The sequence below is a fragment of the Pezoporus occidentalis genome, unplaced genomic scaffold, assembly GCF_034315485.1.
Source record: "Pezoporus occidentalis ecotype Australia unplaced genomic scaffold, CSIRO_AGI_Poc_V1 ctg11, whole genome shotgun sequence".
Lineage (NCBI taxonomy): Eukaryota > Metazoa > Chordata > Aves > Psittaciformes > Psittacidae > Pezoporus > Pezoporus occidentalis.
Window position 1 is genome coordinate 9,498,041 of NW_026912886.1, and position 25,264 is coordinate 9,523,304.

Here is a 25,264-nt window from a genome sequence, read left to right on the forward strand (position 1 = left end):
AAATGAAGACGTTTTTCCACACCATACCAGGATAGGTGTAAACATTCAGTGTTTGAGCTTCATGGGTACAATGACAAAGATCCCTTCCTACATCACTGAATAAATCATCGGGCAAGAACTCTTCCTGACTTCACAAGATAACCACGATGACACATGTGCTTGGTATTAGAGGCCATGATGCTGTGTAAAATTAATGTCCAATTCTCTCACTATAGCATATGTTCTGTTTTGGAATGGGAGCCTTGCCAGAGCTTGGGGTGTGAGCAGTCACATACCGGAGAGTGTGGGGGGAACAGGAAGCACAGGGAGGACTGAGAGTCCATTCCTGCAGCCCTGTGACCTGGTGCCAAGAGGACAAAGTGAGGGGGGTCAGGAGCTGATTTTTATAGGTTCTTCTTCAGAAGGGGGGATGCTCCATGCTCACTCATGGTTCCCACTGCATCTTTCCCTCATACCCAGAGACCAGCACTAACTACCCCAAGCAGCCCTAAATTCTCACCCAGAGCACTTTGTGCTCTCCTGATGGCTGGAGCAGGTGATGGAGGTAGGACGTGAATACCCATTGAGAGTGCCATTCTAAAATGAACAATAATTCCATTCTTAAGTCACTGTCACTGTACAGCATTGCCTCCTGATGTCTTTAGCTCATAATTACTTGAACCACAAACAAAGTCATGATGTTTGTTTGTGATTTACATGAAGGAAGGAATCCCACAGCATTTACGTCTCCTCTGACTCATGTTTTGGTACCCCTCATCATGGGCCTTCAGAGAGATTTGGCCCTGGACACAAAGGAAACCCAAGGAGAGGAGGGCTGTTTTTGAGACAAATCCCACAGTACAGATTTCTTTGTTACGTGGAAAGGATTATGACCCAGCCTTTGCCTCCTGCTACATGCACTGAAGACAGTGTGGGTTGTGCGTATGGGTGCCAGGGCAGCAATTTTTCTTGCGTGTTTATTTAGCAAAGTGAAGGTCTCAAAACTGCAAAGCAAGCAGCAACTTAGGCCCTCAAAATCCTTGCTCCTCAGTGACAATGGGTCTATCTGAGCAGTAATTCCAGCGTTAAATGGAAAATAACCATACTGTGATTTTATTTTGCAGACTGAAGCTGCCTCCTGCCAGGGCCACACACACAACTGCTTTGGGCTCCAAGAGAAGGGTCATTAGCCACAGCAACAAGGGATGGGCAGTAACTGGGGAAGGCTCTGCAAGCCACCCAAAACATGTTTGGGATGATGGGGTGCACCAAAGCAGTTCAACCGTGCACTGCTTCTATGCTTCAAGTCCTCTTGTTTTTAAAAACATTGCAAGTATTTAAAACCTCACTTCTTAGCCAAGAAGAGGAACCTGCTATTTATAAGAGGCAGCAGCACTGAAGCATTGGGGGATTTAAGTCTTCTTTACCAGGGTGAGTGCACTGGGGCAGGTTTCCAAGCTGCAGCTGGGGTTTTCTTCTGTCCCTGAGTTGTGCCTGTGTATTTGTAATCACAGCAATGTATGTACAGCTGCTATGTTTTTGCCTGCAGAAGTCATGGTAAATGCATTTCAGCACCGCTGCATCTTCCATGTGTGAGTCTTGGGTTGACATCTTTTAGAATTGGGTCCCAAATGGCACATTTTGTATATTAGTATTTAGTGCCAGTCTATAATTAGAAGATAATTTTTTCCAGAGCTAATGAAAAGATGCCCTAGCAACCTCTGGATCTGATCCCAAATCCATTAATACAGTTCAAGTGATTCCATTTGATTTTATGTGGGACAGACCAAAGTTTGAAGAAAGATGCTGCCAAGTATCTCCAACCAGGAATATGCTGAAACTTGGTAAAAAAGGATGGAAGAATTCAGCCTGCATCTGCCCCTGCTACATCCAACTTGGAGAGAAACTGGGAAAATTCAATGAGTAATACTTCCTGAACTATGATGGCATATTGATGGAAATGTGGCAACGAATTAGCTCCCATGGAAAAATTAAGAAAAATATATTTCTATCATCATAATGAAGACTTGAGCTGTTGTTATGAGTCAGTAGTGCCAGTACGCAGAGCCAAAGATGCTAAGTGTAGGGATATAGTGAACCTCAACTGCATTTCTTTCCAGTGTACCAGCCTTTATGTAGATTTCTACCATGGTGTCTTGCCACACCGAGCTCCAGCGACTATTTGTCACTGGACATTTGGCTCCATTTCATATCCAGTATCTCCAAACACAGATTCCACACCAAAATTAATAGTTCTTAGCACTTCCACACCCAGTTGTCACCCTGGTGCCCAAAAGTACACTTGATTTAGCACATGGGATCACAGGTTAATGATGCTAAATCTGAAAGGAGGGATCCTAAGCCAGCCCAACCCTAAACACAGCCCAACCCCTCCATACTCTGCTTGTCTTTGGTGCTACATCCGTCCTGCATATGCCTTTCTGTTTGGATAATGTGCTTCAACATTCACTAAGAGCTTATTTAAATGCACCAAAAAAGCACCAAGCAGCCACCACACTGAAGGCACGCCGCACTTCCAAATGGGGCTCATGGTCTGGCACATGCCCATTCAACAAAGAGGTTCGCAAGCATCTGGGGAAATGCCAAAAGAATATCACTGTTGAAAACCCAATTTTCACAGGTGAACAGCAAGAATGGAACATTTTCACTAATCAACCTGTCTCTCTGGGATGAGCATTTGGTGAGCAGAGCCCAACAGAGCAGATGGGGCTGGTGGCTGCATTGGATTAAGCACATCCCAGAGTCCTGCTTTGACCGCAGGTTTCCCATCAGCTCCCAGCAGAGCCCATGTCTGTTCTCCAGAATGAAGATGACTGAAAATGCAGTCAGAGCTGTGAAAACACCACCTACCCTGCACCAGGAAGGCAGGCGCCAGAGCACAGCATCTTCAGTTCCTGCCATGGTCCAGTCATCAGCTTTTGGGATTTATCAGCAAGGTAAATCCCGCTTACAAACTGTCAAGTCGACAAAGAAACACACTGTTAAACAATGAAGCACCACAGTGAAAGGCAAATGTGCTTTACAAAGAAAGTCTGAAAAGGTCACCAGAATGTTTGTGGGAAGGATACAAGCATTTTTAAACTTTGAACAATGAGACCTAACGGTGGATAAGGAAACCACTGCGTTACCACCCCAGTGAGTGAATAAAATTGCCACAGCCTCTGAATTAACTGTAAACCAATGGTGCTCTAATGAAACCCTCCACAATACAGATACCAGTTCACACACCCCTCCGTGTCATCAGCAGAACAGGGCTGTTAATGATGTTCTTCTGGAACTTCTTTCAAAAGCTGAGATCTCCCATTCCCTCTGGATAGCCTTTGCACAAGAGAGATAAAAGGGGAACTTCCCGTCCATGAGCACACAGCATAGGAAGAGATTACAAAGATCAGTGCTTAATCTTCGGATATTTGGCATGAATCTTAAGATTCAGGGTTATTTCCTACCTGACCGTTCCCAACAGCCTATCTTACTTATTTACACAAAGACAGGGATTAACAACACCTCATGACATCTTTATTTTAATGAAATTTAAAAAGGCAGTTATTAGTTATACATACACACAACTGATTCTGTACTTGTTAGTCATAAATATAGAACATTCAGAAGTACAAAATACACTTTATCCACAGCACAATTTCACATCAATATGAAGAGTTTAAACAGATAAGTAACCAAGTGCCTAACAATGACAGAAGCCCATTTTTGGAGTTGTTTTATTTTTCTTTTTTTTTCTTTTCTCTATTTTCTTTTTTATTTTTAAAGACTATTAATCTACACAAAGTAATCAGTGCCGCAGTCATCAGTTCCATGAAATGCACTCCGGTTTAGAGTAGGAAAAGACTGACCTTCTAAAGACAATTAGATGCCATCACCTTTTCTTTGCTCCTTCAACAGAAACAAAACCAAGTCCACATTCTCCTCACAGCCAACAACTGTGAAAAATGGGACTCTGGCAAAAAAATCATCCGAAGCCAAACTTGAGCACTGCCAAGAAAATATCTGAAGTAGGAATTAGTTCACTCGATACCTTGCAAACAAAGAGCAACAGCAGTATGACACTGATAAGGCATTAATGACAAAATGGCTGTATTATTCTCGAAGAAAGAGTACACCTATGTATAAAAATATATGTCATAGCAATTGGGTAAATCCAACACTATTTAACACTGTGCCCAAAGTAATTAAGAGTTAAAAAGGCAGTACTGCAAGAAGTATTTACAGTTTCATACTGTACTTCAAAACGACAAAAAAGGCAACAAAGCTACAAATGGAACTATCTGGTTAAAGCATCACCATAGGTACTGCCAGTAGCACTTGTAACAGGTAATGTGATGGAGTCCCTCTTGTTAAACAGGATTGCTTGTCTGAATAAACTAATGTAAGTATTTTAGTATCTAAAATCTTCTCAGCCTACATGCCTGCGGGGCATTGAAATAACTCACCCAGACCATTACTATTTGCAGTTTCTTGCTTCACCAGCTTAAAACCCAAAAGATCCAGTGTCAGGAAACACCATGTTCGCAACACAGCTCGATCAGGAGTGACAGCTTTATTTCCAGCTTAAAAAACACAAAAGAAACAAGAAGTCCACCACCTGTGTAATTCTGGAAACCGGCAGCCACAGTGTCAGCAAAGCTACACCAACGGCACGTGATAAGAACGTTAGCATTCCAAATGCACTTTATAACTTCAGCTATAGGATAAATAAGTTGCTTCACTAACCAAACACGTGATAAAAAGATACAGCACAGCCAACGCTACACAGCTTGTTTTGGCCACAAAACCTGGGATGAGGCTGTTTCAGAGGAGCAAGCCACTGACACGACAGCAGCACACGGCGAGGGCAGCGCGGGCTGCCCAGCAGCAGTAGCAAACGCTGAACTTGCTCATTCGCTCGGTCAGAAGCACAGAGTTGCCAAACTCCTGAAGCTTGTTAAGTGCTCCCTCCTCGCTGGCTCGGGAATGGCACCACAACACCTCCCATTGGGGCACGGGAAAGTGCTGCGGAGATGGGATGGCTGGGAATGGGAGGGAAGGCAAGGAAGGTGGAAATGCCACGAAGAAAGCACTAGCGCTGGTGGCAGATGATAATGGCTCAGAGGGAAAACCCAAACTTGGCACTATCTGGACTGCACCTTAATGGAGTAGCCATCCCCTTTCCCAACCAGAAAGGCAGGAGTGGTCTACAAGGCGAGCAGCAGTCCATGCTCTGATGCCCCAGGCGTACTGGCTTTAAAAAACTAATACTGTATTTAAAAAAACAAAACCAAAAAAGAGATGTGCTTGAAATTCTAACAGTGCACTTCTAACTGCACAACCAACTGCTGTACGTGCGAAGCCTTCTACAGTAGTATAAAAATCATGACACACTGAGGAAGATAGCATCGCTGATGCTAGGATACAGAAAATTACTTTAAAAACCTTATTTTTAGATTGAATTCAGGAACAAAGTATATTGTAACTACACTTACAGCAGTTTGTTGGGTAAAATAAAAGAAAAGAAGAGCAGCACTTTTTTCAAATAATTTTTCACTTTATGGAGAAATATTTTTAAACATTTTAGAAGAAGTGACATTTACATCATGTCAAGCATCTCCTGTGCAGAGATACAAACTGCTCCTCTACTGCTTTCTCCCTGGCAATCAGCCCCTTTCAAAAGCATGCTCCATTGTACAGATGCTGACCACCTTGCTCAGCTAGTGCAGCATATAGGCACCATTTACAGAGGTCAATGAATTTCATTCTGGGATAGCAGAGCTTTGCCCATCTGATTCAATGAGCAGTCATTCATCGTGAATGCGAAAGGGAGAGGGCTCCAAGAGAATAAACATGCATGGATTTAAAAGAGTAGTGCATGGCTTGCTCACCTAAGAAGGTATTTTCCCAATCTCTGGCAGAGAAGAGATATACGAAATTTTTGTTTGTTCTCAGTGTGATTCTGGTGAGGCAAGTACAGACCAGGAGATCTGAGGCCTCTCCAGTACTGTATCTAGAAACATAAAGAGTCCTTAGCCTCAGCCCACAGGGTAAGAGATCGGTCCCAGATTTAGCACATGAAACAGTAGGAAGGACTCTTCCTGGATACTGAAACCTGCATGCTCTTCTCAGAGAAGGTCAGGAAAGCAAAGCCAGATGGGAACATCACGATATGGCTGTTAAAGCCACGTCCCTGGGTCATGTTTGCTGCAGCCCAGCCACCTGCATTGCTTGCCAGCATGAAACCTGTGTGAGCAGAGCAGGCTGTGGGACAGAGGCCTGCCTGCTTTCCAAGGCATTATCCTGACAAGATGGACTGTGTGATGTGCACAGTGCCTCCCCTTGGAGGCACCCCAGAATTCAAGAGGAGCTATGAGATGGCAGATCCTAGTGCTGTGAGGTCTAAGAATTGCTGTGGACATTGAGACCTTCTAAATGGGGGCTATGCCCTGGGTTGATGTTTCAAGGTCTGTGATGGTCCCTGAATACGGAAAGGCAGAGGGCAGCTGTCCCCTTCCTCCTCTGCCAAGGCTGGCTGCCACTGTCCAACCTCAAAGGTTATGAACAACCTGCATGTGGGAACTCCGGGTTCCATCGTGAACAATTCCTTCTCCTCCCGTCCCAGAAGAAATGATCTGGATAAAAATGGTGACCTTAGAACCCAACCTCTGTAACTTACCATGCATATGAAATACCGAATAAAAAACTTTCTACCTCATTTCTGATGAAGACATATGGTGGGTGACTCATCCAAGAGGAAGGTGATTAACCTACCCCTGCAGAAAAAGCATACAGCATTCAGAATAGCCAAGAGTCCTCAACATACTTGGTAAACTGAAAATCCCGTATTTAACAGAATAGGATTAACAGGGCTAAACAGAAGGGATTGCTTGGGAATCCAAGCAAAAATTCAAGTTATCTCTGTGAACGCAGTGGACAATAGTCCAACTGATGTCTATTACCAACTCACTCTAAAAAAATTATACACTACAAAACCATCTCACTGCTGGCAGCAAATGATTTCCTAGTAATAGGCCACCACCTTGCACTGTTAAAATGTGAGGTTTCACAGTATAAAAAAGTACTTCACAGTAAGGAAATGCACCAAATATAGAAAATGCAATCTCGATGTCTTTACAGTCATTTTTTATGAGGCGATATTTTTGAGAAAGCAAGAACAATAGAAATTAAAGCAGCCAGTGAGAAAAGCAGAGAGTTATAGGCCTCGATTCAGTGCAAAACCAGACTAATAGCTTATGTAAGTTAATGTTTGTTCTGAATAGAGAACCACCTGAATTAAAAGCAAGAACACCTATGTTAAGTGATGGAGACTCCCATGATACCTAAATCCTCCATGTGTATAAGCAAACTTTTCAGTGCACTCCAGAATGGACCCTTTGTAAAAGCAAAAGAAACCAGTACAGGAAATCACTTCATACAGCACAAGATATACATAAAGTACCAAAATGTACACACATTCAAGTTTAAGTTAGAAAAGGCAGAGCTGAATCTTCAGCGAGACAGGCCTACGTTATGTTGCTTAATCTCACATTCAAAGTGACCTAAAAACTACAAGAAAAAGAAAACAGAATATTGTGTCTGCTTCACAAACTTAAGCTTAAAGCAAGGCATTGGAATTGAGCGGTAGGCACTGTAACACGAAATTACCTTACCTTTTCTTTGTTAGTCTTTATTACTTCATTATCTATTTAAAAATTACCATTCAAAGGAAATATTAGGTATCATTCACATTCAAATATTTAAGACTCAGAGATTTTTTTTTTCTTAAATCAAGCAAAGTTTTTCATCTCTGAGGTAGATGACAATAAAATAATAATAAAGGAGCTGTCAATGAACACCAACAAGTGCTGGAGCTCCTCTGCTGGCACTGATGCACCCTAAGGAGGAGAGAGCAAGCCCTACACCACTATCCAAAACATGAGAAATGCGTCTTCTGGTTTAGTAGCTTCTATAGAAATGCAACACAGAAAAAGCAGAGCCAAAATTACACTTGAAATGGCCTTGGAGAAGAACTTCCATTCCTGCTTTGCAAGCTACTCCGAAAATGGTGGAAACATGCCCAGGTCAGCAAAATCTTCAATGTTGTAATTGCCAGTACCCTGCGTTGGATCCCCTGGCATTGGCAGCATGTCCTGCATGATAAGGAAAAATCAAAGTGAAGTGTCACTTCCTGACATGTTATCCAGACACAGACTGTTTCCTGTTCATCTTTTCAATGTAAAACCAGAAAAAAACAAGTTTAGATAAACAAGGTGAAAACCAGACCTGTGCAGGGGGGTAGGCTAAGGCCTGGGTGCTACTTATGTTTTGCTGAAGTGTTTCTGAACAGGAGGTGGGACTTTAACAAGACAGAAGTTTTGGATTGCTCCTCTAAATAAGGCACATTTGGGCTGCCACATACTCCTCCCATGCTGAAACAGCTCCCTTTGGAATAGGTAGCTACATATGGAGAGAAAAAAAACCTCTCTTTTTGCTATATGGGAGGTATTAAACATCTCACACACTCCTGCACAGAAAGCATGTATAAGTTTGGGGGGGGGGGGGGGGGTATAACCTGCTCACCAGCAAGTCAGTGAATGTATTACTGCTCTTAGTCCTGAGGAACACTAGACTGGACATCCACCCCCACTAACAAGATGCCCAAGCAACCTTCATGAACGTGCAGAGGCAAAGGAAATACCAGGAACTTCTCGGGAGAAATGGGATTTCATGGCAATTGCTCCCACGTGTCTTGAGCCAAGTGAGGTCCCGGCAGGAGGCTTCAAAAAATACTCAACCTTTCCTCTCAGCTGGAGACTGAAGCCACAGGGAAAAGATATCCCTTGCTGAGAAAACCGGAGCTTATGCTTGCCTTTCCTGTCAGTCCTTACAATAACAAGCTCTTACTGCAAAGCCAAGTTCTGCAGGGATGGCTCATTATCCTTACAATAAAACAAAACCTAAAGAGCAAATAAGAAAGCTCACAGGGTTGGCTCTGTGAAGGAATAACTACTGTGAACTGCTTTGTACTGATAAATTACCCCAAAATAAGATAGATTAGAATCCATCTGAGATCTCTTCAGCATCCCTGTCAATGATGGTGAAGGAGGCTGTGAACACAGCTGGCAGTTTCTCAGCCTTCATTTTCTGACCAAAATTTGCACTTATTTTAAGTTTTTCCACATTCGTTCCCAGCCAAGGGGAAGTTGTAGCTGCCCTCACCTATTTACACTTCCATCTTTAAAGACATTCCTGCTGCTGGAGCCTCTGCAGCAAGGTCACCTCAGGTACAGACCCAGCAGGGTAGCTCCCCTCTTGAGTTTGCCTCTCCCTTTATGTCCAGCAAACCCAGAGTTGGCTTCAGGCACAAACAATGCAAGCAACTTCTTGGAAGCATTTTAACTGGGCTCATCTAGGTTACCCATCACATCCTGCTATTGTCCTAATTCTCTCCAAACGCACAGTCCTCTAAGAGCTCTGCAGGTGAGCCCAGTTCTCCATTTCTCCCTTGTCCCTCCTTCCTACTAATTCCATAAGACATTTGCTGGGACACAAAGTTGCTGCTTGGAGCCCCATATCTCTGTGAGCCATCGGCTCCATGGAATTACCCTGAATACGCTTTTGGGTTAAAGTATGTGCAAAGCCATTAAACTTTGCTAACAGAGAGGGATGCCATACTCTTGCCTGGGCCATGGGGTAAGAGCATGCAGACAGGTAGTTACTCCAGATGTAGTAATGCTATTTGTTCCTCTGTGAAGCAATGGTTTGCTCACACAGGAATATTTCCAGGCTAATGTCTCTCCTGCAGCATTCCTGCGAGTGACTAAGCATGAGCCCGGTCTTGCAGGTGAATTTACTTTCTAAAAGATAATGAGGTGCCCCACTTCAAACCTTGCTTGGGGCTTGAATTGTCTTTTCTGCATTTATCTGCACTGTTTTGTTGCAAACTGCCTTTTTGATCTAATTTAAAAACAAGTTATACAAGCATAGAGGCCTTATTAGTTAACTTATGAAGTCTTACTCCATCCATAGTGAAGGCCCCGAGTTATTCTTAATATTAAAAAAATCAGGTAGTCGAAGAGGATTTTTTACCAGCTATCTGATATCGAACTGGCCTTAACCTTAAAAAAGTATTGGCCACTATCTTCTATGCAGTATCAGACTCCTTTCCTGCTTGAATCGTCACAGAAAATTACACTGATGTCTAATTGGACTTGTCTGGGATTTTAGAGGCCAGCACCAGGATAAGAAAGACACTCTACTTGGGACTATTTCATTGCTTCCCTGCAAAACACATAAATCCTAAGTACAGGGTGCAAAGAGAAGGGAAAACAGCATTTTACATCAGCAAAGATGCTGCTCTTCTGCAGAAAACAAAACCATCTCAGCTGTAGTTAATGCCAGCCAATAGCAGTGCCAACCTGTGGCACCATATAGCAAGAGGTACTTGCTCCAAGCCCTGCTAGCAGCCTGATCTTTGAGGGCCAGAGTTCTTCAGCTCAGCTTTGAGCTGTTGTCAGAGGGACTCTGGGCTCACTGAACTCTCCTCACCTGGAACACCTCAGTCTGGCTGGGCTGGGGGTGTGAATGCTGGTCGCTGCTTTGCTGGTTGTGATGTTGGCTCTGCCACTGGGACCAGACTTCGGAAGGTCTCCCCTGGAACTGGCCACTGCTCTGGCCACCTTCAGCTGGATGGGGAAAGAAAGGGCAGAAGTCAGAGAGCAGCTCCTTCAGAACTCCCACCTGCTTTTGAGGCTTCATCCATCAATGCCTGTGTTTGCATATCACTTTAGAAAACAGATCCCAAGTGACACCCAGCCCCTGCAGGGTGGAAGCCCTAAACCAGTTTCAGCCCTGAATTGCACGGTGGGGGTCAACCTAAGAGCAAAGCTCATTGCTGTGGCTGTACAGGCATGGCAGGTGAATTGCTCACAGCAAAACACACAGTGACACTGTAAGCCAGGCAATGGAAAACAATTTTCAAAGCATCCCCCCTGCTTACATGCCATTTTACTTAAATACCAAACTGCGTCATCTGAATGCTCTTTCTTTTTGAAACACACATTCTTGTAGAGCAGTGGGTGCACAGTTACCTACTCAGCTAGGAAATATGTAAGCAGAACTAAGATTTTTGTAAGCAGATGTAAAACCAGTAAGATCAACAGGCAAACAGCCTTGCTTTGCTAAATGCAGACACTGTTGTATTAAATGCAGCGTTGCTTTTGGTCTACCATGTCCTCCAATATTAACACTGAAAAATGATTTCTTTAACATGCAGCTTACAGCAAATTACTATCCTGTTCATATGGTGATGGCCTCTTAAAAGTCTGGCCATTTAAATGTCACAGAGTAACATGAACAGCAAGGTGTTATGGTAAATACACTTAAACTGATGAATTCAGGGAGATGCATTTCCTCTAAATAGTCTACTAGAAGAAAAAAACAACAGGATGCCACACGCATTTTACACCTATTACACATACTGTTTTCATGAGTACAGTCACAGGTCACACATAGGCTGGATTCATATTGCCCTCCATTTCTATAGACTATTCCCAAATATATAAAATTTCTGGATAATTTTCCTCCAATTTTTTACAATATCTCCTTCTAAGAATTAACATTTTAGAAAGCTTCCTACCAGGCTTATGCTTTTTCTCTGAACATTTTCCTTCTAACTCCTCCTGCTATTTTTGCCCGTTTTCCCCTCCCTGCAGAGAACTAAGCTGGGTAGATCTGGCTCTCCCCAGTTATCAATGCCCTCTGTCAAAGATGCCAAATTTCCTGTGCCAAACATCCACACGTGTGCTATGTCAGGTCTCTGATAACCAGACTCAATCATACCAAATCAATCACTACTCATAATCATGGCTTCAGAAAATACAGAAACACATGCTTAATCCAATACTTGCGGCTACCAGCAAAACCATGCAAGACAAACAAAGCAAACATGTTACAGGAAAGCGAACAGGCTGTAGTGATGTATTTCTATCACATCTGAAGTGGATAATTACAGTTCTTCCCTCACTGACGTTACCACAAGCAATAATTCAGCTGACTCAGAAACCCTGCAGTCATTTTATGGGACAAAATAAAATCCATCTAAGTTACCCTTTAAAAGAAAGCTGCAAGTTATTTTTTTCTCAGAACAACACATTGAAATTAACTCAGTGAGGCAAATGATGCTGCTTTTCAGCAAAACAGTTACTGCCAGCCGGAGGTTCAAGACATTCGTCTCTGTGAAGGCTGAGTTATTAATAGTATCCAAACTGATGTAGGTCAGGAAATGTTTCTCATTAGGTGAAAGAGTTCTTGCCAAGTAGCTTAGGCTTGAAATACAAGGCTGTCTCATAAACAAATGTACAAAGCCTGGTGCAAATGGAAATGGAGGCATGAATAATGCCCTGTGGGAAGAGCTGTTTCGATGCACCTTTTCTAAGCAGCGCAGGTCTGCACTCGGTGAGGCTGATCTGCAACAGGTCTGTACCCATTTTATTCTCAAGGAACAAGAGAAAAATGACACACATTAGCACACTGCTACCTATGCTGTTTGGAATGGCACGTTATTACCCACCAGCAACATTTTTCATGTCTGTTTACCACTGACGGATTCATATTATTTTTTACTCTTGAATATTATTCTGCTGGTGGAGTGCAGAAAACTTACCAAGGGGTCAGCCACTGGGTCACAGTCTGAAAGCCACTAAATTAGCATGTAATAGGAAAAGAAAACCATTTCAAAACATGGCACCTGCACTGATGAGGTTAGTAGCACAGGGGAATACAAAAAATACTATCTCCAGCCAAACTTCAACAAGCCACCTCTGGGCAGAAGAACACTGCAATGCAGTCAGGGAAGTTAAAAAATTAAGAGAATGTCCGTATTCGCCATTTACTGGGGAAAAAGAAAGACGGTTCCCTCATACCATAAAATAACACAATATCCTGAAGTGTGTTCCATGGAGGAGATGCAGCAAGGAGGGAACAGGTCATGTCTGTCCACTACGCTCAACAGCAGAATGCAAAACCCTTTCCCTACCTGGGCTTCCCAACCAACCCACCAAAAGAAAGGTTGGAGGATTGTTAATGAAGTTAATGCTGAGGAGTTTCATTTTTATATGCATTTCTGTGTTAGGTCATTTAAAACTTACCAAACCCTGCACTTCGGTTTGCTAAGCTTGAGTAGGCATTGCCACTTGGAGAAGAGGTGGCCGGGCTGGAAAGGGGGCTGTATGACGACGGATCAGGTGGGTAGTTGTGACTTGTTCCAATCCCAAAGGGAGATGACTGAGCCTTGCCAGACTGCGATGGAATTTGCTGAGGAGGAACAGCATAGCAGACTCACTTTTTAACAGTGTAAAGCAAAGACTATAGAAACTCTGCAGATGCAAATAGCCGTGATATTTCTGTCTCAGCCATATTTCATTTCTGTCAAAGCCAACTCATTGCTGCAGAAGGAACACAACAGACTATAAACTAAGACAGAGCTCTCCTCCTTATTAACTCACACATACTCAGTATCAGAGCTATGATTTTCTTCTAATCTCAAACTGAACAGGTATAAAGAATTCACCTTTATTTGCCAAGTGTTTTGATTTTGCACTGCCACAGTAAATTCATGGTTATCTGAATGTGTTACAGAATATATACAGTTCTCAGATGACCAGAGTCTCCAGTGCTCGGAGTAAATGGTCAAAGATGTTCCAAAACTAGTAAGATGCTTTATCTCTCTGCCTAAGTACAGGCAGCAATTATGTTGCCTTGTAAAAGGTTTGGGAGTGAGTGAGAGAATCACCAGTCCTGGGAGCAGAGTAGGGACAGACTCGTGTTGTTTTAACTGGGGAGCTGAGTCAAAGGTATTAAAAACCAACTTGCTACCATTTTAATCTACATAATGTCTTTGTCATATGATCTCCAAGAATGTTACACAAATGATTAAACACTGCAGGCCGCTTTGAAACATGTACAACATGTACACTGAGACTAAGGGAGGTGAAGTGTCTCATCCAAAGTCATGTGCTACAGCAACATTTAAGGCTACAGACAGAAACTGCTTATAAACCATTTTCTGCATCCTGAACAAATCCAACAGCTCCAAGAAAAACTCACTGCCTAACCAATTCCACAAGCAGAAATTAAAGGTGATTAGGTCCCTGGATACTTCTAATGTTGTGCACTGTTACTGGCAATCAATGCACTCAAGTGAAGCTATTATCCCCTGGAAGACAGGGAGCAAAATGAAGCCCCCATAATCCAAGGGGAAACAGTCAGTGACTAGTTACACCACTTAGACACACACAGGTCCCTGAAGCTGGATGGGAACCACCCAGGTACAGAGGTGTGGGTACAGAGGGAGCTGGTGGACGTGCTCATCAGGCTAAGTAGCTTCTGCTCTGAATTCTTGCCTGCATTTGTATGTGCCCCTTTCTGATAACTCTGCAGACTGTGGGTAATATTGCTGGGCGCAAGCTCTTGATCCAAGAAAAGATTATCACAGCCTTAATACTAAAGGAAAACAGCTGTCCTCTTTCGCTTCATTCAGTGCACATGTAAGTGCAGGACTGAGACCTGCCACTGGGACTTATGTCAGCATAGCGACTGCCACTATTATGGACACTATTACAAACTAAATGCAATTACACACAGGGCAGTTGTCTTAAATTATTATAACCTGCCAAGGAACAGAAGTAGGGGAATCTATTTCTCTCTAACCATAAATGATAATGACAAAGTACATTAAATCATATTACAAGTGGGGTCTACTAGCTCTTTTGTAAAAAGCACAGAGATTGGAAATCCTTAATGACCATGAAAATAAAACACCTTTAATCAATACCTGTCCTGGAAATGGTGGGCGATTTCCTGTCCAGGCAACCTGACTCTGATTTAGCTGGCGAGATATCTGTGTCAGATTCTGGCCTGTTGAAGAAGAAGACTGGATGTCGTTCACACCAGGCACATGTACCACAGATGAACTAAAGGAACAGAAACAGTGCCTCATTTGTAAGTTATATTCCCAGTGCACGAATAATATTCCACACATGGAAATTTTGATAATCACATTAAAACTAATTGTTCAATATGTCTTGATAAAAAAATGACTTAAAACCATCACAAAACTATGACCCACACTGGCATTCTAAAATGTCAGTCAAATAGACACAGAGGGCAAAATTATTTTGAATTAGACTTCAGCAATCTCTTTGAAAGGGCTTGCAAGAATAAAATCAGTCTGACACACGGTGCATAAAACTTAGCTCCATACTAGTTTAATACCTAATACATTAAAAAAAACCTGGCTGTGGAGAGTATTCAATCAGGTACTGAATTTTATATTAGTGCTTAAACTCAATTTAAGCATTTGCTTAAATGCTATACTAAATGAAGATGCACAAAAAGATGATACCTATAAGCACTTCTTTATCTGTTTTCTGCCTGGGAAATGAAGAAGCATGTGTTATATATTAAAAATCTGAGCTTTTAATTCCTTTTTTCACCAACTGATGCTAAAGAGCAGCATGCAGTTATATACCCAGGCAAAAGAATCATCAAGACAGAAACTTAAGGTATTGTAATAGCTCTGGAATTTAAATAAAAAGGTATTTCCAAAGGAACTCATTTGTATGTTATCTGTTTCCTAATCAATGAATTTCACTACAGAGAAATTTCCCAGAAATTCTGAAGTAAGACAATTCTATGAAGGACTGCTCCACTTTAGTACTTATTCTCATGAAAATCTAGAACAACTGAATCTATGTAACCATACACTGTCAACACGCTTTTCTATATTTCATATATTAAATTATACAGTCATTATTTTACATGTCATCTCTAAATACATAAATTAATATAAATGAAGACACAACATATAAAAATGCTCTTGTGCATCAACTGAAACAGATCATTCTTTTCTCCAGTCCCTTCCCTATTGCCTATTTTCACAGTCTTACAGAGAAAGAAGAGAGCAGATTGGGAAAAGAAGTAAACAAGGCTGAGCAGAGAGGAAGCAGGAATCTGAATCCTCTGAGAAGGCTGACAAAAGCCCTCCCAGAGTGGTAAGCAAAACGTGGCAGGCATTTGAATATGGGACTTTCTATTCTCTCTTTCTTAAGCTGCTGAAAAGCAAAGTATGTGTTTAGAAATTCTTTGTAGAGTTTGTTTTCTGTTAGTTGGGATTTTTAAAAATTTTTATTTTTCACTGCTACAGAATCTCTGAAGAGGCAAACGTGGACCAGAAGGTCCATCTAAATCTGGCTGAACTGAGACACACACAGCAGCTGCTGGGAAGGGCTGCCCCCACTGCCAGCACCTGCCCAGCTGGACTGGCAAGTCCCATCATTGCAGGGGCTTGGACTGTATCTGGCCCATGTACTTTGAAACCAGGAGCCCGTAAAATAGTGCCTAAAGGCTGTTAGAATGGACCAGGCTGGAGAGGATTCAAGGAGGACAGTTCACCAAGGGTGGAAATGCTGGCAGATGTGTCATTATTTGATGTAATAGAACAGCAGTGGGAAAAAAACTAGTGTTAAACATCAGGAATTAACAAAGGAAACGAAAAAAAACACACAAAACCCCATGATGGCAAGCCAACCATCCAGCAATATACAATATCCAATTAAAAGACATTTTAATTTACTGTCATATTCCCCCCTAAGTCATTCTTCGTTTTAATCTGACAAAACACATGCATGGGGATTTTATTTCTCCCCACTGAGGTTATTAGCAACTTTAAGGACACATGGGTTTAAATAAAATTATCATTTGCAGATTTGTTCTAATTCCTGGAACTGACAGCCTCTAAATGGCTGTTCCTTCACCTTCACAACCTAAAACAGAAGGACAAAACTCCAGTGTGACAGTCCCAGAATGGTGATAGGAAAGGCACCAAGGTAAACATAATCACTCTCAAAAATTCACTGGAAATGAAGGCAAACTCTCAAATTCAGATGAGGCAAATCTGTATTGGCAGCTGGTAGGCAACAACATGCACTCTGAGTAACTCAAAAATGCCTTGAGAAATGACAAACCACCACCTTATGTGCATCTGGAAGCTGCCTCAGAAAACTGCTCATGTCTCTGTTCTCTCACCAAGGACTATGGATGAAGCATCTTCTGTTCCCTTTAATGATGCTCTTCAAGTCAGCCTGCAGAAGTACTGACAGCTCTAAGTGCAAAACAAAACTTTGCACCAACCTAGCTTGGCTGAATGTTGCTCAGATCTCTAAGCCTGCCCCATCACCTCTCACATTTATTTCCCTTTGTGATTTGTTGATGGTTTTTAGCTTTTTTCAATTACATCATCACAGCAACAAGTATTTTTAATAGAGATATCAAGGCCATCTCAGCCTGTAAGCCTAGCCCAAGTGCTGAGGTACCACACAGGACAAAAGAGTACACAAACCAAACCTCATTCATGTAAAGAAAGCCTCTGCATCTTAGGTTGCTTTTGTTTCCAGGAGATCAAAAGGCAACAGCTCCCAACTCTCAGACAGAAACTGGTATGTTTAGGATCTGGACTACAGTACCTGAAAGTCTTTCCTGAATGTCCTGGCTGAAATGGGCTTCCTTGTGAGTAAAGCTGCTGGTTTCCTGCTGTTGATGCTGAGGCCATCATTTTTTTATCTGCTACAGAAGAAAAACAAATCACAGAAAAAAAGTTCAGAGGATGAGAAAATGAAGGCAAAATTATATAATGAGAATTGCAATATGTGTGTATATATATATATATATATGCATCAGGAAGTTTTCTTTCCCACTTAAAGCTTAATGAAGAAGTCCTGTGGAACATATTAAGAGTGACAAAAAAGGGCTATATGACAATTAAGTAGGAAACAAGAGGCACAGCTGGTTTGTGTGTACTTCATACCCTCTTCTCAGGATGTACCTCATTAATACTATTGTTTGCAAAGAACATACCACTGGTATGTGCCCTCTGGTCACACAGCACAGACTTTCTCTGTGCCTGCTGGAAGCTGCTCCTGATGATGTATGCAGGAGGGGTAATGTGAGACAGAGTGGCTCTGGCTGAGGTAGGGAGTGATGGGGGCATGGGTCCAGCTACAGGATGAAAAGGGGAACAAAGATTTTCTGGAAGAAAGATGGGATGTCTGCCCAGGGGAAATGCCACATGAAACAAGCCTGGTATGAAGAAGATCTGATGCACATGTGCCTCTGTGTCTACCTGGGGATGGCCTCAGGTGAGGGTATGTTTCTGGCACCACAAGAAGCCCTCCACTGTTACGCAGTCCGAGTGTCTCCAAAACCTGCCCACTTGAGCTGTGGCAATGCAAAACACTGGTCTCTTACGGATTATGATGTCCTCTATGTGGCTCGAGGGAGCCATGAAACGGGATGCAAGCATCTCAGGGGGGCATAAGACAGACTAGCGTAGTGAATAACACACACATGGAGATGCCATTAACTTTTATAGTCCACTCTTAATGTGGCAACTGGAGATCAGTCTCTAATTGAAAGAAATGAGATTGGGTGAACAGTGCCATTTGGTCCCTTAATTTAACTGGCACTGGATTATCCCAAAGGCCAGGGAAACCTCACTACTACTGCTTCTCTGAAAATCATTTGAAGGTCTGCCTCAGCAGCCTTTATTCAACTTCCCCATCTTACCTTATTACTTCCAAGTGCATTTGTTGCTACACACCTCTGCTAGGCCTAGAAATCAAGTCTGCCTCCTCATTTTTCCCTTTGCTCTTTCCAGCTTCCCACCTTCCCACTCATTTGACAAGATGCTCTCCTGGACAAAAGGCCCATTCAACTCACAAGTAATAAGAGTATATTTTAGTTTTCCCTAGCTTTTAGAGACCTTGTTAGCATGGCTCACCAAAGGCCTCCCAACACACAACAGCTCTTCACTGTGCCTAAGTTCTTCTTATGTTATGTTCCTAACAAGAATCTAAGCTCATCTTCTGAAAGAAAGAAGTTACCTCAAATTACCTCCCAGGAGCCTTGGAGGAGTGTGTAGGCCACTGAAGCAAGCTGTCACTGCTTTTCCTCTGTCATAGGGAAATCTGTAGAAATTCCTCACTATCTACACACTGCCCAGCACAGACACAGTCTGGGCTGCAAACCTATGCTCTCATATGAGAAAACAAAGGAGAAATGGGGACAAGGTCCAGAGAAGGTTGTGTAGGTAATAGGAAGAATTGAGAATGGAAGATGTGCCACTTTCTAAGGCCAACCTTCTTTACAGGGATACCAAACTCTCAGGGTTGGAAGAGACTGAGCCAAAATCCTGCGGGTACTGCAGATATTTGAGAACAACTCACCAGCAAAATTGAGAATGCACTAAATGAACTGGAATTCCTCAAGTGGAGCAGAGTTGTCATGGCAGCTTCCAGGGTCTGTGCTGCAGGATGAGGCCAGGACAAAGGGAACAGCTAAACTAATCGTGAGCAGCTAAATTGGCTTTGAAATCTCTCTCCTGAGTTACCCTGAATGCTCTTTAGCCTCTGAATCTGGCCCACACCTCTCCCAGCTGTATTCCCACACAGGCCTTTACACACTAATTCTCTGCTCTCACCCTTGGTACAACATTGAAAATCTATTTTGTTTTGGTGTTTTACCTGCATTCTTAGACCTGTTTCTCTCTAAACCCCATCACTGTACTGGTTAATGATATGCCCTTCTCCCAGCAGGACCAGTGTATCTGCCTTTAGAAAGTAGATCTTTGTAAGAACCACATCATCCTGTGCTTCTAGGCATTTGCATCAACTGGTGAAGCCAGGCTTCCTCTCCCCACTTTTGTTTTTCAATTATGTGTGGCCACATAACTAAAAACATGGCAACAATCTCCCCATGGCAAACCTGTATTTTTACAGAATGTAGCAGAGAATGAGATCAGGTATCAACATAATGCAAATGTCTTGCAGGCAGCATGCAGGTTTGTCAATATTGGTTTTGGCCAATGTATCTCATCTCTAACTGTGAACCATCCGTTTTTATCATTCAGAGAAGACCTTGATCACAGGTCCCATGAGAAATTCAGATAGGCTGAATGTCCCAAAGAAAGCATAGCCTGTAAATTGATAAGAGTGAAAAGAGAAATGGCATTTTCAAGTATATAACCTCCCAGCTACCTCACAGCTTGACAGACCCTTAACCCTAACCCTTACCCACAAACAGTTGAGAGGTGGCTGAAAAAGAGCCAATAAGGCAGCCAAAAAGCAAGATGTTCTTGCTTGGAAAAACATGTTCTGGTGTTTAGGGTTGGACTCTTGCTACCTTCTAATGGACCCCTTTTATGGCCTCAGTTGTTGACTTCACTGTTAGAGTAGACAGACAAGGATGAACAAAAATAACAGAGAAGTCCTAGCAACAGGAGGACAGAATATCAAGTTTGTTCTGCAGTTACATTGCCCTCTCCATTTGAAAAGGCGAATCCAGATATAAAAAACCAATGCAGTGAGGTCATCTTCCAACACCCCTGGAGTCAAACCCTGTGGGTCACTTCCTTCATGCACTGCGTGACACTTGCACGTTGATTTATTTAAAACAAATGTAAAAACTTCTCTTTTTCAGTGAGGACAGTTAAGAACAATAAACAATTTATGAGTTCTTCCACGAGCAGTGGAATTAACAAGCCTGGTTTCCTACAGATACATCTCAGATGACCCCTTCAGCTGCCAGTCTTCTCAATGACTTCCGTCTGTCAGGACAACAGGCAGCATAGGCTGCGGCTACTTTGAGTCAGCTATGTCTGTCCCACTGACAAGTTGGCTGCTATCTCTTAGAACAGGGCTAGGAAACACATTGGTTGGGACACTCAGTAAGGACTTCTATAGTTTCACAAACCATAGAAGAACATACTATTTCTGAGACTCTTTATCACTCTTATAAGAACTTGGCAACAAGTTTAGAAGTTGTAGGAAAAAAAAGCAAGGCCTCACTCACAGGTAATGTGACTGGAGGTGCCCAATCTGACCAGAAACCAGGTATATTATTACGCTTTAAGCAGCATGTGTCTCTGAAAGCATCAATGTAAAAGCTGATGGTATGATAAAAAAAACTATCTTAAAACTACATGGTAACTTTCTTAATCCATGTCTATTTTAGAGATGAACTCACATCTGCTGTCCAAGAAAATACGTACTTAGAAATGGCAAGTTCTGCTCAGAATGTTTAGTATCTACAAACACTGCTAAAGGTGTCCCCATGAAAAAGAGAATAAAAATAGGTAGCTCTGATGACAGCAAAGCTGTCTTCCCCTCATTGAATTTACCCCTCACCATCTTTAGGGGAAATATCAACTAAAGGTAAATTCTAGAAAATGTCCTGAAGGCTGATGTTGCTGGAAATTTCTCTGCCATGTTGTAGGTTCTCTTCAATTCCCGGAAGCTCTGTGAAGCTGTGTTCCACATCATGTAACAGATTTAGCAGTGTTAAAGACTAAACATCAGACACATTTACTTACAAGCAGTTATTCCAGCAAACATCTCAGCAAATCTAGGATCTCTCTCTTGGGAGAAGATAGCATCAGGCTTTTCCACAGACTTTCCACCCTCATGAACATTAGCTGGTATACTTGGAACAGGCACCTGTTGAGATACACAGAGGAAGGTAATTCCCTCCATCATATTTGATGAGAAGGAATTCAAGGATAGTCACAAAGTATTTTCAGTTTTTCTGAAAACTAAGACTGCTTTATGTTTTAAAAGATCAGAGGCGCAAAAATAAAAACTTGAGAGATTTCACCTGAGATAAGTCATAGGATGACAGCCCATCTCTTTGATGTACTTCAAGTTCTGCTTGCTGTTGCTGCAGTTGCCTGCAAAGGAGACAAAATTACTTTGTTAAAAAAAACAAGATACAAAAAGGAGCAGCCACGTCTCTTACTGTATACTCTAAGTGAAACGTCTCTCAGGTGATATAGTAAATCCTTTCCTGTGAAATTAATAGGTTTTTAAAGCTTCCTCATTGAGAAAGGCTGCAGCACAGGAATGCCCCAGGGCACATGAAGACTTTGGCTGTAATATCACAGAAATGTAGGGGGCAAATAATGTAGGATGGAATCTGACCTCCCTATAAAGGATTAAGAATTCACTATTAAAACACCAGGAATATCTTCTGCATGTTAACGATGAATATACCAGACCTCTTCACTGATCATACTGAACAAGAAACCTCCAGGAACACTAACACATTTATGTTATGCCAGGCAATAAGAAAAGGTGATCAAAGCTCTGTCCGAAGCATGTCAGACATGAATATGGAACAACCTGTTGAGCTAGAAAGAACTGCATATAAATCCCTTTGCAATACAAACTATTTAACATGCTTTGATTCTAGTCTCATCAGGATCCAAGTGCAGAGTCTATTACATTTCTGAAAGCTTTTAAGGCATTGACTATCCAGAAATAAATTCTGTGTGCTACTATATAAAATCAAGACATTACATAAAATCAATTTGTGTTGACTGCTGCTACAGAAAACACAAGACTCCTTTCCATGCTAATCAGAACTGAACAAAAAAATATCCACTGTTTAAATGAGATAAAAATCACTGGAAGTAATAGCCTTAATCCAATCATACGAACTTAGGAAAAATGAAATGTGCAGCAGTGTCGTGGTTTAAGCCCAATAGAAAAATACTCAAAAGCAGCTGCCAGAGGCAATAAATGTTTGGGGCCATCTGGCAGAATGAAGAACTTTAGTGCTGAAAACTCTTCACATCTTTGAAATGCACTTAATTTGTGCTTAGTGTCAGATGCTGCTACTTAACTAAGACAATTAGCCAATATCATTGGAAGTCATGAGAATTAACTGATAGGTGACTTGTAGGGACAACACGCAAGTGGCAGTAAGTCAGTATATTCACATTTTATATGCGCAAATACTGCCTTTATATATTGCATTTATACAAACACACAGATCTTTTATATACTTGTAATATATCCAGCACAGTGATGTTCTGAATCAAATTCTTCACTCGCTTCTTAAAATTCTGAAAGGAGGCAAATTCAAAGCTCCTAATTTATAGAATCAGAGCCAGTTATATTAATTGTTGCGACTGGACACTTTAAAATTACTGTAACAAAAAAGCTTCTACACAAAAAAACAGTGTGCAGTACAGCTTACCAGAAATAAAACCTAATCCTCTTGAAAGGATTGCATTAAGAACAGAATTTTACTATTAAAATGCAAATTTATGCTTTCTTGTTCGGACTTATATGATCCCCATGCTGGTCATTAGGAACCTCACTTGCCTAAGCACAGGTTTCTGTGTCTGTTTACAGACAGATAAACCCCACTTTGTCCCATTTTAAGCTGGGATGGCAGAACATGAGAGCCACAGGGTCTTGCCAGCACACCGCTGGCTTTGAGCTGTGCCCAGGCTGCAGCCTAGGCATGCAATACCTCTGAGCTCAGCACCACCTTCACTTCACAACTTCCCATTGAAAGCAGCGTGCAGCCAACAGTCCAGCTGGTAAACAGGCACAACAGCTTGAGATTTCCCTGTAAAAAGCAAAGGATTCACTGCATCCCTTGTCTGAAGAAGCAGCATTGCGATGGAGAAGGCAGAGTTCCTTGCTCTGGCACTGTCTAGCTCCACAGGAGGCTCTGACCCAGTCTCTAGAGGCCAAGCTGGGAGCTTGCTGGCATTGCAGCACCTCAAGGAAGACTGCCTGTGTAATGACAAAAACCTCAGCAGCTGCAAAATCATCTAAATGTTTTCCACCTTCCATCAACAGTTGCTTTCTGCCACTTAGTCACAACTTGCAAGATTACTTCTGGCCTGAGGATCTGCAGAAGCATACTATCTCTGTGAGGCTCTTTGCTCACTTAGCAAAGGGGAAATAAGCCACTCACACCCAAATTTTGCAAGATCAAAATTAGGATCTTTTAGAGATAAAAGATAAAATTGGAGTTGGACTGACAAGAAAGCTTGATACTTGCAAATGATACTTGACAGTGGTCACAGTTTCTGGCCTCTCTCTGAGGGAAAAATCACCCATCTGAGAGGAATTACACACCATGTGGGTGTTCTCCCAGAGAGACACTATAATGTGACAAGTGGTAATAGATGGGATTTTGCAAAATAGCACGATCATGGATTTGAAACTCTGGAAAATTAGGACACATTTTTGGCCACAGGCTTCTATTTTAGATTTTTATCCAAATCTTCTTCTAAGTTTTAAGCTATATAGATTCAAACGTCAAGGCACTGAGAGACAAACATGCAGACAAAGTCAAATGAGTTTAGGCACAAACAGATGGGAATGTGAGGAACTCTCAAACAAGGTACTGAAGAAAGTAACAGATTTTTCCATCCCTTGATATTTTCCAAAGGACGGTTTGCTCAGACACCAGTTACTAGCTTTAATGGCTGTAACCTGCAACTAACAGCAGATTGGAGTAGATGGGCAAAAGCCTTCTGCTATCCTTACAGTGTAAGAACACGTAAGATACAGAATAACTTTCGCCCTGTGAGTAACATGCAAAAAAAAAAGCCAGTACTCTCCAGGTCATGAGAGAGCCATGGATTTTCCACGATTTTAGCCAACAGAGAATTCCTAAAAATTACCTCTGGAATGCAAAGAAATTCTCTGTTCACAAGCATAACATGCATACTATTCCACAGAGCTATGGGAGGCAATTTAATCATAGCAAATCTATGGGGAAGTTTTTCTAAATACCACTCTGTGGACAATAAACACCCATTAAATCCTGTTGTTAACGTGAAAGCTAATTACACTGTTTCATTTGTTTTTACTACCACCGACCTGGTGCGTGTGTCAATAAACAGCACATTAGGTCTCTTCTGTTCCGTATAAAGTATGTTTTCTTGATTCAGCCATATACATACAAATGAGCCAAACAAAACAGCATACTTACTGGTTATTTGTTTTGTAGGCACTGCTCTAACTTAGTGCTCCTTTGCCCTTCTCTATCTTTCATCTCTAATACTCGTTAAGCTGCAGTACAATATAAATACCACATTGTGCTAACAGCACTGAACTTTAGGAACAACCTCCCAAAACCATTTCCTATAAAAACCAAAGACTTAAAAGAGTATCTTCCTTGAAGTCTGTACAAGCTATGCTACAATTTGTAAGCCTCAAATACAAAACCAGGTTAGTATCTTCTGCTGTTTGCTGCTACTGTAGAAATAGTTCAAATGATGCTTGAAACCTGAAAGAAGATGTGCAGCAACTGATGGACCAGCCAACCAGAGAGAGCTGATGCTTCACACCCTGTCATCTAACCAGCCCTTTGGACTGAACAGTCATCACATGCAGGTCCCTTCAATGACCCAATCGCTAGATGGTTT

General features: G+C 42.0%; 1 protein-coding gene across 4 annotated transcripts in view; it reads right to left on the reverse strand.

Moving 5' to 3' along the window:
• Positions 1 to 3,494: 3,494 nt before the first annotated feature.
• The window catches only part of ARNT2 (aryl hydrocarbon receptor nuclear translocator 2), a 104,498-nt gene continuing 82,728 nt past the window's right edge, over positions 3,495 to 25,264 (reverse strand). For 3 of the 4 annotated variants that reach the window (XM_062630160.1, XM_062630150.1, XM_062630141.1), the window contains 7 exons: positions 21,688 to 21,760; positions 21,407 to 21,530; positions 17,505 to 17,604; positions 14,816 to 14,954; positions 13,131 to 13,296; positions 10,531 to 10,667; positions 3,495 to 8,132 (listed from right to left, as the gene is read on the reverse strand). In XM_062630160.1, the coding sequence (XP_062486144.1) occupies positions 8,034 to 8,132; positions 10,531 to 10,667; positions 13,131 to 13,296; positions 14,816 to 14,954; positions 17,505 to 17,604; positions 21,407 to 21,530; positions 21,688 to 21,760 (838 nt within the window). In that variant the 3' untranslated portion in view covers positions 3,495 to 8,033. The remainder of the gene's footprint in view (positions 8,133 to 10,530; positions 10,668 to 13,130; positions 13,297 to 14,815; positions 14,955 to 17,504; positions 17,605 to 21,406; positions 21,531 to 21,687; positions 21,761 to 25,264) is intronic. The other variant, XM_062630132.1, reaches the window with a different exon arrangement.